Source organism: Pelophylax lessonae (genome assembly GCF_965119305.1).
Source record: "Pelophylax lessonae genome assembly, chromosome: 4".
NCBI classification, from domain to species: Eukaryota; Metazoa; Chordata; class Amphibia; order Anura; family Ranidae; genus Pelophylax; species Pelophylax lessonae.
The window spans coordinates 668,104,519-668,119,587 of record NC_138771.1 but is presented as its reverse complement, the minus strand read 5'-3'; the positions used below and the strand labels follow the sequence as shown (position 1 = coordinate 668,119,587).

Sequence of the window (15,069 nt, the reverse complement as noted above, 5' to 3'; positions counted from 1 at the left end):
GCCAGGGTGCCCATGCTGACACGTGTCCACAGCCATAAGCGCCTACAATGGACACAACAAGTTCAAGGTGTTGACTTGGCCTCAAAATATTCCAGATCTCAATCCAATGGAGCATCTGTTGGATGTGCTGGAAAAACAAGTCCGATCCATGAAGGCCCCACCTCCCAACTTACAGGACTTAAAGGATCTGCTACTGACGGCTTGATGCCTGATACCACAGCATATCTTCAGAGGTCTAGTGGAGTCTATGCCGCAATGGGTCAGGGCTGTTTTGGTGGCAAAAGGGGGACTTATTCCATATTAGATGGGTGATCATAATGTTATGGTGGATGGGTGTTTATAAGTATTGTGTTTTTATTTTGTTACTTATGCGTTGCATTTATACAGAATGGATATGTAGCTTGAAAGGAGAAGACACCTAATAATAGAAGATCATACACATAACAAGGAATGATCTCACCTGCAGCAGCCTTTGGAATCCTGGAGGGACCCCCTTAACCAGTGCACTTTCTCCACTGTATGATGAGATTGGGTAGGTCACAGGAGGGGCGGTGGCTGTGATGGCATTGTAATCAGGGGGAGGATCCTGGTAGGAATTATTCTGCATTGTAATAGTTTCTGAAACAAAAAAACATTGACATTGAAACCTTGCATGATGAAAACGAAGAAGACTATCTGCCCCACAACCTATGAAACTCGGGGAAAAGAGGGACTGACCAATACACATATCACATAATACACAGGGTATAGGACCCTGGGCATCTATAAAATGGGAAATACACATATGTGAAGGCACCAAGGACTGGGCAATGATGTCTATGACAAAGGAGGACCAAGGGCTGGGCAGCACTGGACACCAAGGACTGGGCAATGATGTCTATGACAAAGGAGGACCAAGGGCTGGGCAGCACTGGACACCATGGACTTGACATTGTCTATGAACCTGGACAATCATTGACTGGACAAAACACAAATGTGAAGGCACTAAGGACTGGGCATTGTCTACTCTATGACAAAGGAGGACCAAGGGCTGGGCAGCACTGGACACCATGGACTTGACATTGTCTATGAACCTGGACAATCATTGACTGGAAAATACACAAATGTGAAGGCACTAAGGACTGGCAACATCTTTGTAAATGTAGGGCCATGGAGTGGGCAATGCCCATATCTTTGTATTTTAAGGACTTGGCAACACCCGTTAACCCCAATCATAATTGACTGGGCAATACCCATATGTGGGGACACTAGGAACTGGAAAATACATAGTTCCAGTGCTACCAGGAACTCCGATAGTCCTGGGTAATCTTTCATTAACATAAAGGCTGGACTACCAGAGACAGGTCAATAGTATCTATCTTATGCACCAAGAACTGCACACGTCAGTGGACTATACCATGATGTAACCTGTTGTGGACACTTAATATATTATTTTCATCAAACAAATTATTGGATCTTAACCAGACGTATGCTGAATGCCCTGTATTTCTGAAACTCTGTGAACCCCTACCCCTCCTCACAGCTAGGAGTTGCTTTGTAAATATAGAAGCTGTAGATTATGGTGCTTTCCCAAACAGAAAATCTGACAGTGTTTATAAACATTGTTCAGATGGCAATGGAAAGATACAAAGTAACATTGTTTATAAACATTGATTAGACAGGAGATATAGAGATAGAACCATTGTTTATAAACATTGATCAGACAGGAGATAGAGAGATAGAACCATTGTTTATAAACATTGATCAGACAGGAGATAGAGAGATACAAACATTGTTTATAAACATTGATCAGACGGGAGATAGATACAAACATTGTTTATAAACATTGATCAGACAGGAGATAGAGAGATAGAAACATTGTTTATAAACATCGATCAGACAGGAAATAAACGGATACAAAGTAACATTGTTTATAAACTTTGATAAGACGTGAGCTAGAGAGATACAAAGTAAGATTGTTTATAAACATTGTTCAGATGGCAATAGAGAGATACAAGGGGAGATTTACTAAAACTGGACCACTCAGAATCTGGTGCAGCTCTGCATGGTAGCCAATCAGCTTGTAACGTCAGCTTGTTTAATTAAGCTTTGACAATAAAATCTGGAAGCTGATTGGTTTCTATGCACAGCTGCACCAGAAATGCATGCAGTTTTAGTAAATCTCCCCCACAAAGTAAGATTGTTTATAAACATCGATCAGACGGGAGATAGAGAGATACAAAGTAACATTGTTTATAAACATTGATCAGACGGGAGATAGAGAGATACAAAGTAACATTGTTTATAAACATTGATCAGACGGGAGATAGAGAGATACAAAGTAACATTGTTTATAAACATTGATCAGACAGGAGATAGAGAGATACAAAGTAACATTGTTTATAAACATTGATCAGACAGGAGATGGAGAGATACAAAGTAACATTGTTTATAAACATTGATCAGACGGGAGATAGAGAGATACAAAGTAACATTGTTTATAAACATTGATCAGACAGGAGATAGAGAGATACAAAGTAACGTTGTTTATAAGCATTGATCAGACGGGAGATAGAGAGATACAAAGTAACATTGTTTATAAGCATTGATCAGACAGGAGATAGAGAGATACAAAGTAACATTGTTTATAAACATTGATTAGACAGGAGATAGAGAGATACAAAGTAACATTGTTTATAAACATTGCTCAGACAGGAGATAGAGAGATACAAAGTAACATTGTTTATAAACATTGATTAGACAGGAGATAGAGCGATACAAAGTAACATTGTTTATAAACATTGATTAGACAGGAGATAGAGAGATACAAAGTAACATTGTTTATAAGCATTGATCAGACGGGAGATAGAGAGATACAAAGTAACATTGTTTATAAACATTGATCAGACAGGAGATGGAGAGATACAAAGTAACATTGTTTATAAACATTGATCAGACAGGAGATAGAGAGATACAAAGTAACATTGTTTATAAACATTGTTCAGACAGGAGATAGAGAGATACAAAGTAACATTGTTTATAAACATTGATCAGATGGGAGATAGAGATATACAAAGTAACATTGTTTATAAACATTGCTCAGACAGGAGATAGAGAGATACAAAGTAACATTGTTTATAAACATTGATCAGACAGGAGATAGAGAGATACAAATTAACATTGTTTATAAACATTGATTAGACAGTTAGATAGAGGCTACATTCACACCTGAGCGTAGCGTTTTCGCGCGTTTTTACAGGCGTTTTTTGTGCAGGCGTTTTTAGATTGAATAGAAACCAATGGAAAACGCCTGTAATCTGCCCAAAAAGAAGCTTATGTACTTTTTTGAGCGTTGGGCGTTTTGTAAACAGCGTCAAACCGCTCAGATGTGAACAGGGGCCATTGAAATGAATAGGAATTGTCTTGTTGGGCGTTTTGAGAGCTGATCCTAGAGCAGAAAAACGCCCCAAAACGCCTAGATGTGAACGGAGCCAGAGAGATACAAAGTAACATTTTTTATAAACATTGATCAGATGGGAGATAGAGATATACAAAGTAACATTGTTTATAAACATTGATCAGACAGAAGATAGATAGATACAAAGTAACATTGTTTACAAACATTGATTAGACGGGTAGATAGAGAGAGATACAAAGTAACATTGTTTATAGACATTGATCAGATCAAAAAAAAAAGCAAAACATTAGAAAAATAAGCCTTTATTTAATTTATCAATAACTATTTTTTTGTACTAGAATCATAATTTTCGTGTCATAAGTATATTAGGCAGCACAGTGGTTAAGTGGTTGGCACTTCCACCTGGCAGCACTGTGGTGATTGGTTTGAATCCCAACCACAGCTCTACCTGCCTGGAGTTTGCATGTTCTTCCTGTGCCTGTGTGGGTTTCCTCTGGGTACTCCGGTTTCCTCCCACACTCCAAAGACTTGCTTGGAAGTTTATTGGCTCCTGTCTAAATTGGCCCTAGTATGTGTATGTATGAATGTGAGTTAGGGACCTTAGAAGCTCCTTGATGGCGGGGACTGATGAATGAATGAATGTGTAATACGTATGTAAAGTGTTGTGTAAATAGTCAGCACTATATAAGTACCTGTAATAAATAAATATGAAAGAGGTGAATATACTGTAGCAAATAAAATGTAAACCTTTTTATAGATTTCTTTTCTACAGTAATATTACGTTTTTTTTTTTTTTTTTATAAACTGATCAAAGTAAAAAAATGTACTTTTTCTGTTTTTTTTTTTTTAATTCTTTTTAACTTTTTGTCTTTGTATTGCATAAAAATAAATAATTTTTTTTTGCAAAACAATATCAACAAAATAAATCATTGTATGCCCCCTCCCCCCTTCACGGCAAAAAAAAAAAAAAATCCATGTTTTACTATGTAATGGGAATTATTGACAAATGTATTGCTGAATAGCAGACTTCTGAGAATTGCGCTCATCCATGCGGGGTGGACTGGGTGAACTGGTTAGACATACAATGCTGGAAATACTTTTGTGAAGCTTTTGTATACAACAATTATATTTACAGAAAACAAACGTGCTGCTGATTTGTATTATTGTTCAGATGTAAGCCTCTGGTGGGTGCATTATGAGTGGTGCCCGGGGTAAGCCTCTGGTGGGTGCATTATGAGTGGTGCCCGGGGTAAGCCTCTGGTGGGTGCATTATGAGTGGTGCCCGGGGTAAGCCTCTGGTGGGTGCATTATGAGTGGTGCCCGTGGTAAGCCTCTGGTAGGTGCATTATGAGTGGTGCCCGGGGTAAGCCTCTGGTGGGTGCATTATGAGTGGTGCCCGGGGTAAGCCTCTGGTGGGTGCATTATGAATGGTGCCCGTGGTAAGCCTCTGGTGGGTGCATTATGAGTGGTGCCCGTGGTAAGCCTCTGGTGGGTGCATTATGAGTGGTGCCCGTGGTAAGCCTCTGGTGGGTGCATTATGGGTGGTGCCCGTGGTAAGCCTCTGGTGGGTGGATTATGGGTGGTGCCCGTGGTAAGCCTCTGGTGGATGCATTATGAGTGGTGCCCATGGTAAGCCACTGGTGGGTGCATTATGAGTGGTGCCCGGGGAAAGCCTCTGGTGGGTGCATTATGGGTGGTGCCCGGAGTAAATCTCTGGTGGGTGCATTATGGGTGGTGCATGGGGTAAACCTCTGGTAGGTGCATTATGGGTGGTGCCCGGAGTGAGCCTCTGGTTGGTGCATTATGGGTGGTGGCCGGGGTAAGTCTCTGGTGGGTGCATTATGGGTGGTGCCCAGGAAAGCCTCTGGTAGGTGCATTATGGGTGGTGCCCAGGGTAAGCCTCTGGTGGGTGCATTATGGGTAGTGCCCCGGGGTAAGCCTCTGGTAGGTGCATTATGGGTGGTGCCTGGGGTAAGCCTCTGGTAGGTGCATTATGGGTGGTGCCCGGGGTAAGCCTCTGGTAGGTGCATTATGGGTGGTGCCCAGGGTAAGCCTCTGGTAGGTGCATTATGAGTGGTGCCCGGGGTAAGCCTCTGGTAGGTGCATTATGGGTGGTGCCCAGGGTAAGCCTCTGGTAGGTGCATTATAGGTGGTGCCCGGGGTAAGCCTCTGGTTGGTGCATTATGGGTGGTGCCCAGGGTAAGCCTCTTGTAGGTTCATTATGGGTGGTTCCCAGGGTTAGTTTCTGGTGGGTGCATTATGGGTTGTGCCCGGGGTAAGTCTCTGGTGGGTTCATTATGGGTGGTGCCTGGGTAAGTCTCTGGTGGGTGCATTATGGGTGGTGCCAGGGGTAAGTCTCTGGTGGGTTCATTATGAGTGGTGCCTGGGGTAAGTCTCTGGTGGGTGAATTATGGGTGGTGCCCGGGATAAGTCTCTGGTGGGTTCATTATGGGTGGTGCCTGGGGTAAGTCTCTGGTGGGTGCATTATGTGTGGTGTCCGGGGAAACTGCCCAGGGTAAAAAGGTTAACATTTTATTTGATATATTTATATTCCCCTCTTTCATATTTATTACAGGGCCCCACATTTCGCCTTTAGGCTGGAAATTTATTTTTATTTTCTATTATTGTTTATATTACTTTTATTTTTATATTTTGACACTTTTCCTTTACATTTTTTTTATCCCTTTACATTCCTACTAAAAGGAATGTAAACATCTCTTGTAATAGGAATAGGGCATGACAGGTCCTCTTTAAGGAGAGATCAGGGGTCTATAAATCCCCACATCTCTCCTCTAGGCTGGAAAGCTTAGAATTTAAAAAAAAAAAAAAAAAAGATCTTGGCTTCTAAGTGAGCCAACGGTAGTGCTTACAACTGCCGCAGCTGGAGGTGACGTCATAACGTTACGCCCGGCCTCCAAAGGTCATAGAGTGATAGGGACTATCTGGTCCTCAGTCAGCTCTATAGTTCATGGCCGGCTGGCCACTAGCTGATTGCATGGATGAGCCGGTAGAAGTACGGGAGGGGGGGGGGGTAATGTTTTAGATATTTTTTTGCTCTTGGACTTTCTATTAAATAAAAGTTCCTCTGTCCTCAATGGGGCCTTTCTGTACAGCGGTGTCATCAGGGAGGAAATGATCTGTGGTGTCTTCATATAGCGGTGAGTAGTTTGTCTGTTAGAGGTTGTATTGCAGTGCAGTCATGTGATATTTTATAATACAAATGTAATTGCAGAAAAAAAAAAGTCCTAATAAAATTCAATTTTGTGGATGTTAAACATCTCGGGGAACTTTGCCTTCGTTCTGTTTACCTGCTGCTCTACCGGAGCAATCCTGATATTTCTCACATACTGTACAAATCAACATTCATTTTTTTGGTAGAAAATTGCTTAGAACCCCCAAACATTATATATATATATATATATATATTTCTTTTTTTTTTTTTTCAAGCAAAGGCCCTAGAGAATAAAATGGTCGGTGTTGTAATTTTTTTTTTTTTTTTAAATGTTACATGGTATTTGCACAGTGGTAATTTTTGGGGGGAAAAATACACTTTAACCACTTCTGGACTGGAAGGATTTTCCCCCTTAATGACCAGGCTATTTTTTTGCGATTCGGCACTGCGTTGCTTTAACGGACAATTGCGCGGCCGTGTGACGCTGTACCCAAATAAAATTGATGTCCTTTTTTTCCCCACAAATAGAGCTTTCTTTTGGTTGTATTTGATTACCTCTGCAATTTTTATTTGTTGTGCTATAAACAAAAAAAAAAAAAAAAAGCGACAATTCTGAAAAAAAAAAATATATATATTTTTCACTTTCTGCTATATAACATTCTCAAAAAATAAATAAAACATTTTCATCATTTTAGTCCGATTTGTATTCTGCTACATATTTTTGTTAAAAAAAAATCCCAATAAGTGTATTTTGCTTGGTTTGCGCAAAAGTTATCACGTCTACAAACTAGGGGAAAGATTTATGTCATTTTTATTTATTTATTTATTTATTTTTATACTAGTAATGGAGGCGATTTGGGATTTGTAGCTGGACTGCGTCATTGCGGCGGACAGATCGGACTCCTGACATTTTTTAACATTTTTGGGGTTACCAGTGACATTACCACAGTAATCAGTGCTAAAAAATATACACTGTCACTGTACTAATGACACTGGCAGGGAAGGGGTTAACACCTGGGGCGATCAAAGGGTTTAATGTGTCCCTAGGTGGTGCTTTCTAACTGTGTGGGGGATGTGTTTACTGAATGAACACAGAGATCAGTGTTCCTAAATAAGAGGAACACAGAATCCCTGTGTTCATTACTGACAGAACAGCGGTCAGCTGTGTTTACAATGGCAGACTGCTGTGCTGTCTCCACGGGGAGCGATCGCGGGTGCCACCGGCAATCGCAGCCACCGGACCCGCTGATTGGCTTCCCCTGTGGTGAATGGTTATGCGCATGCACGCCCACACTCGTGGTCCCGTGAAGCATTGTACAGTTACGCTGTTACGCAGGACAGAGCTGACTTGCTGTAGTATATGTACTGCTAGCGGTTGGGCAAGTGGTTAAAAGCCTTTACAGGTTACCAGTTTAGGGTTACACAGGACGTCTGCATCTAGAATTATTGATTTCCCTCCCATGTTCACAGTGATACCTCACATGTGTGGTGTGAACACTGTTTACATATGCATGCAGGACTATCTCACAAAAGTAAGTACACCCCTCACATTTTTGAAAATATTTTATTTTATCTTTTCATGTGACAACACTGAAGAAATGACACTTTGCTACAATGTAAAGTAGTGAGTGTACAGCTTGTATAACAGTGTAAATTTGCTGTCCCCTCAAAATAACTCAACACACAGCCATTAATGTCTAAACCGCTGGCAACAAAAGTGAGTACACCCCTAAGTGACAATGTCCAAACTGGGCCCAAAGTGTCAATATTTTGTGTGGCCACCATTATTTTCCAGCACTGCCTTAACCCTCTTGGGCATGGAGTTCACCAGAGCTTCACAGGTTGCCACTGGAGTCCCCTTCTACTCCTCCATGATGACATCACGGAGCTGGTGGATGTTAGAGACCTTGCGCTCCTCCACCTTCCATTTGAGGATGCCCCACAGATGCTCAATAGGGTTTAGGTCTGGAGACATGCTTGGCCAGTCCATCACCTTTACCCTCAGCTTCTTTAGCAAGGCAGTGGTCTTCTTGGAGCTGTGTTTGGGACTGTTATCATGTTAGACTACTGCCCTGTGGCCCAGTGTCCGAAGTGAGGGGATCATGCTCTGCTTCAGTATGTCACAGTACATGTTGGCATTCATGGTTCCCTCAATGATCTGTAGCTCTCCAGTGCCGGCAGCACTCATGCAGCCCCAGACCATGACACTCCCACCACCATGCTTGACTGTAGGAAGACACACTTGTCTTTGTACTCCTCACCTGGTTGGCGCCACACACGCCTGACACCATCTGAACCAAATAAGTTTATCTTGGTCTCATCAGACCACAGGAGATGGTTCCAGTAATCCATGTCCTTAGTCTGCTTGTCTTCAGCAAACTGTTTGCAGGCTTTCTTATGCATCATCTTTAGAAGAGGCTTCCTTCTGGGATGACAGCCATGCAGGCCAATCTGATGCAGTGTGCGGCGTATGGTCTGAGCACTGACAGGCTGACCCCCCAACCCCTTCAACCTCTGCAGCAATGCTGGCAGCACTCATACGTCTATTTCCCAAAGACAACCTCTGGATATGACGCTGAGCATGTGCACTCAACTTCTTTGGTCAACCATGGGGAGGCCTGTTCTGAGTGGAACCTGTCCTGTTAAACCGCTGTATGTTCTTGGCCACCGTGCTGCAGCTCAGTTTCAGGGTCTTGGCAATCTTCTTATAGCCTAGACCATCTTTATGTAGAACAATAATTATTTTTTTCAGATCCTCAGAGAGTTATTTGCCATGAGGTGCCATGTTGAACTTCCAGTGACCAGTATGAGAGAGTGAGAGCGATAACACCAAATTTAACACACCTGCTCCCCATTCACACCTGAGACTTTGTAACACTAACGAGTCACATGACACTGGAGAGGGAAAATGGCTAATTGGGCCCAATTTGGACATTGTCACTTAGGGGTGTACTCACTTTTGTTGCCAGCGGTTTAGACATTAATGGCTGTGTGTTGAGTTATTTTGAGGGGACAACAAATTTACACTGTTATACAAGCTGTACACTCACTACTTTACATTGTAGCAAAGTGTCATTTCTTCAGTGTTGTCACATGAAAAGATAGAATAAAATATTTACACAAATGTGAGGGGTGTACTTACTTTTGTGAGATACTGTATGTATGCATTCGCCTTTGCACGCAAGCATGGTTGCACTTTAAATTTTTTTACATTTCTAAATGTATTTTTTTCAACCTTTTTTTTTTTTACACAGTCTCTTACATTTTTTTAATCACTTTTATTGCTATCATGAAGAATGTACAACATCCTCTGTAATATCATTCATGGGCACTGACTGTCCTCTTTATGGAGAGATCCAGAGTCTATCAGATGTACTATATGTATTTATTATTTATTCTAATATATGATATGATATTATATGATATATGATATTGATTACTTTCATATTAGGGTGCTAGATAAAAATGGATGGACATTGGAAATGAATGCAGCAAAGGAGGAGTATTGTTGTATTTTCTAACATTGGTGTAATCTGTCCTCCTGAAACTTTTCAAGGAGTCAATCATAGCGCAGTTCTACTTCATTTATGGTCACCCGAGTCCATCTACACAGTCAGAATTCTTAAGCCCTGATGAAGGGGGGAGTGTGTTTTGGTGCCAAAACGCGTTGGATATATTCTGCTAGGAATCAATTTTATCATTAAATGACTAGATTCTTGGAGGTTTGTTTGGCACTCTCTATGGATTGTATGTGTAAGGTTTCTTAGCTCTGGATCCTGTCCTTTCCCTTTTTACCTGACACTGGTCCCTGTTTCGTGGCGTGTTGCTGAACCGAAGCCCAGAGACAATTTCAGTGACCCTTAGAAAATCTAAAATCAGCACCCCGTTGGCTTTTGTGATTGTGATAATTTTCTCGACCAATAAAGTAATCCATGAAGTAATAAGAGTAAAAATAAATGTTGATCAAATGTAGATGGAGATGTAATCAATGGTCAAACTAATAACCTAATCAATAAGTAATAAGAATAAGAAAAAAAAACTCTTAGCGTATGTGGATGGAGATATGATCAATATCCTGCTGATAATAATAATAACAAGAGTTATTATTATCATTATTATTATTATTATTATTATTATTATTATTATTATTATTATTATATAGACTCCAACGACTGTAGATGGAGATGTGATCAATGTCCAGACTGATACAAAAATCAATAAGTAATAAGAATAAGAAAACCTATTTGAGAATGTGGATAGGGATATGATCAATGCTCTGACAATAATAATAATAATAATAATAATAATAATTAAAGTAATAATAGTAATAACTATTATTTTTATTATTATTATTATTATTATTATTATTATTATTATTATTGCCAGAACATTGATCACATCTCCATCCACATTCTCTGGAGCCTAAATAATAATAATAATAATAATAATAATAATAATAATAATAATAATAATCAATAAGTAATAAGAATAAGAAAAACTCTTTGAGACTGTGGATGGAGATATGATAAATGTTTTGACAATAATAACAATTATTATTATTATTTTTATTATTATTATTATTATTATTATTATTATTATTATTATTTTTATCATATAGGCTTCAGTGACTGTAGATGAAGAGGTGATCAATGTCCAGACTGATACAAAAATCAATAAGTAATAAAAATAAGAAAAACTCTTAGAGAATGTGGATGAAGATATGATCAATGTTCTGACAATAATAATAATAATAATAATAATAATAATAATAATAATAATAATATTAATAATAATATAAATAATAGTTTATTATTATTATTATTATTATTATTATTATTATTATTTATATTACTATTATTATTAGTAGTAGTATTATTATTATTAATATTATTATTATTATTTAATAGGCTCCAGTGACTGTAGATGGAGATGTGATCAATGTCCAGACTGATACAAAAATCAATAAGTAATAAGAATAAGAAAACCTATTTGAGAATGTGGATGGGGATATGATCAATGTTCTGACAATAATAATAATAATAATAATAATAATAATAATAATAATAATAATTAAAGTAATAATAGTAATAACTATTATTTTTATTATTATTATTATTATTATTATTATTATTATTATTGCCAGAACATTGATCACATCTCCATCCACATTCTCTGGAGCCTAAATAATAATAATAATCAATAATCAATAAGTAATAAGAATAAGAAAAACTCTTTGAGACTGTGGATGGAGATATGATAAATGTTTTGACAATAATAACAATTATTATTATTATTATTATTATTTTTATTTTTATCATATAGGCTTCAGTGACTGTAGATGAAGAGGTGATCAATGTCCAGACTGATACAAAAATCAATGAGTAATAAAAATAAGAAAAACTCTTAGAGAATGTGGATGAAGATATGATCAATGTTCTGACAATAATAATAATAATAATAATAATAATAATAATAATATAAATAATAATAATATAAATAATAGTTTATTATTATTATTATTATTATTATTATTATTATTATTATTATTTATAGTATTATTATTATTTTATAGGCTCCAGTGACTGTAGATGGAGATGTGATCAATGTCCAGACTGATACAAAAATCAGTAAGTAAAAGGAATAAGAAAAAACTTAGAGAATGTGACTGGAGATATGATAATAATAATAATAATAATAATAATAATAATAGTTATTATAATGATATAGGCTCCAGAGAATGTAGATGGAGGGGTGATCAATGTCCAGACTGATACAAAAATCAATAAGAAATAATAATAAGAAAATATTTTGTGGATGGAGATATGATCATTAACCTGATCAATATAATAATCAATAAGCATTAGGAATATTAAAAGAAAATAAAATTCTCATAGAATGTGGGTGGAGATATGATCAATGTCCTTATATAATATTAATAATACTGATTGCTATTATTACTATATTGGCCCCCCAGAGGAAGATGTAATTAATGTACTGTCCAACACAATAATCAATAAGTAATAAGAATAAAATAAACTCTCAGAGAATGTGGATGGAGATATTATCAATGTTCTTATTGATAAAATAATATAATAGTAATAATAATAAGAAGAAGAATAAAATAAACTCCTGTGCAATGTGATCATTACAATAATCAATACTTATTAGGAATAAAAAATGTTGGTGGAGATATGATCTCCTGATATAATAATAATAATATGTCTCATATAAAGTCCCAAAGGAAATAAGGGATTTCAAAGGCAGTGTGCTTTACAGGCCATGCCCCATATATAAAATCCCTTCCTATCTATATACTGCATCCACCAAGGGGATGGAGGTGTAATGCTTTTCAGCTGGTCCTCTCCAGTTTGCACCATGGTTATATTATAACCTAATTATTTGAACTTTTTGAGACAACAGCCAGTCGTGCATGGGGATGGGTTGGGGGAGGTTGGGCTGTCTCCCTCTCACCTGTTCCCCATCCACCCATTAGCGGCCATGTGCCTCCAGTGTGAGGACACTAAATTAAGAGTGTAGGACTGCAGATTTAAACAGGGTGCCGTGACGTGGCTCTGCAGCTTTCACATGCGTTTGCAAATGTGTGTCAACTAAACCCCTGTTCTTTGTACCAAGAGACAGGTCTTATTTGGTTGGTGACAGACTGGAAGGTGAGTACATCAAACTGGGGGCTGGCTGACTTTCATGCACCTCTTACAATCCTTCAACCTCATTTTGTGTTTTGTTATAGGGATGGAGACGCCGGGCAACACCAGCTTGGGTCTCATCTAAAGTCCCACCTAGTCCAATATGTTTATAATAATAATAGTAATAATTATAATAAAATAAACTCTCAGAAAATGCAGGTGACGATGCAATCAATGTCCCAACTGATACAATATTCAATAAGTAATAAGAATAAAGGGACTTACATAGTAGAGGAACTGAGTGTGGAGTATAAATCTGGGAGGAATTGATCAATGCCTGGAGAAGGTGGAAGTTAATTTCTACACAGAAGAGATCAGAGGAGGAGGAAGATGAGGAAGAAGAAGAGGATGAGGAGGAGGAAGAGGAGGAGGAGGATGAAAAGTCAGGGAAAGGCGAGGATTGTATTATAGCTGGGACTTTCCTGGAATGACAATATGTGACGCACTGCTGAACATAGTACAGAGTGTTCCCAACAATGAGTGTTATCAACCTTGTATGAAGTGTTTCCATTACTATAAAGTAGGTGGTCTCACCTCTACCGCTGTAATGGATTTCAGGAATTTCAGGGAAGGAATGATTAGTCCAGAAATGCACGTTCCCCATTTAAGAAGATATTGGGTGAAGACAGACGATTGCTTCTTTCTCCCATCAAATGTTGAGAGGGAAAGAATTTCATCTAAAGTTTGTGTAATTATATTAAAAAAAAATATATATATATATATGGTATTTTTTTTTGTTAAATAAAATATTATATTACATTTCATTATATAATATATTTTATTATATTATATAGCTTTTTTAACACTATTATATTATTTAAAATAAAATTATACTACATTATATTATAAAAAGAAAAACAATTAAAATTGTATAAATATTATTTCTTTATATATATATATATATATATATATATATATATATATATATATATATATATATATATATATATTTTTATTACTGTATTTTGTTATATACTTTATTATAATATCATATTTTATTGTGAGTATTATATTATGTTATAGCATATTATACTGTATATTCTATTCCATTCTATTCTACTGTGTTATAAATGATATTATATAATATTATATGATTATATATTATAGTGTGTTATATTTTTCTTTGTTAAATCAAAATACTATATTACATTTCATCATATTATATATTACATTATATTTTTTTAATTAAATAATATTATATTAAATTATGAAATATTAATCTTTATTAAATATTATATCATATTATACTATACATTTTATTATAATATATCATCATTTGTTAAGTTAAATATCATTATTTTATTATTAATATTATTAACTATTATATATATATATATATATATATATATATATATATTAATATATATATTTTTATATCATTTTCGGAATGAAAATTCAGAAACAGCAGTCGAATGTTATGTGCACACTAAACAAAAATCGTACGAAAATTAAATTTTCTTATAGTGTGTACTAGCCAAGACAAGACAGTACACATACCCCCCAAATTACCCCTTTTTGGAAAGTGGACAGTCCAGGGTATTTAGTAACTTGTTTTAATATTATTTAATAGTATAATATTTAGTAAGAGGCAAGGCGGGTTTTTTGAAGTTGTAATTTTTTCCCACAATTTTTTGGAAAATTAAGAAATTATTATTATTATTTTCACAAAAATGTTATATTGCCAAGTTGTTTCTCACACACAGCATATGCATACTTGCAACCACACCCCAAAACACATTCTGCTCCTCCTCCGGAGTATGGCGATAACATGTGTGAGACTTTCTCACAGCCTGGCC

The 15,069-nt window shown here is 36.9% G+C and overlaps 1 protein-coding gene across 3 annotated transcripts in view; it reads right to left on the bottom strand.

The window, feature by feature from the left end:
• LOC309554234 (phospholipid scramblase 1-like) overlaps positions 1 to 15,069 on the bottom strand; it is a 241,264-nt gene that overhangs the window by 211,408 nt on the left and 14,787 nt on the right. Inside the window, exons 1-2 of one of the 3 annotated variants that reach the window (XM_082255869.1) lie at positions 13,499 to 13,599; positions 461 to 618 (exon numbers count right to left, since the gene is read on the bottom strand). In XM_082255869.1, coding sequence (XP_082111995.1) covers positions 461 to 607 — 147 coding nt within the window. In that variant the 5' untranslated portion in view covers positions 608 to 618; positions 13,499 to 13,599. Of the gene's footprint in view, positions 1 to 460; positions 619 to 13,498; positions 13,600 to 15,069 lie in introns of those variants that run through there. The other 2 variants (XM_082255870.1, XM_082255871.1) reach the window with 2 other exon arrangements.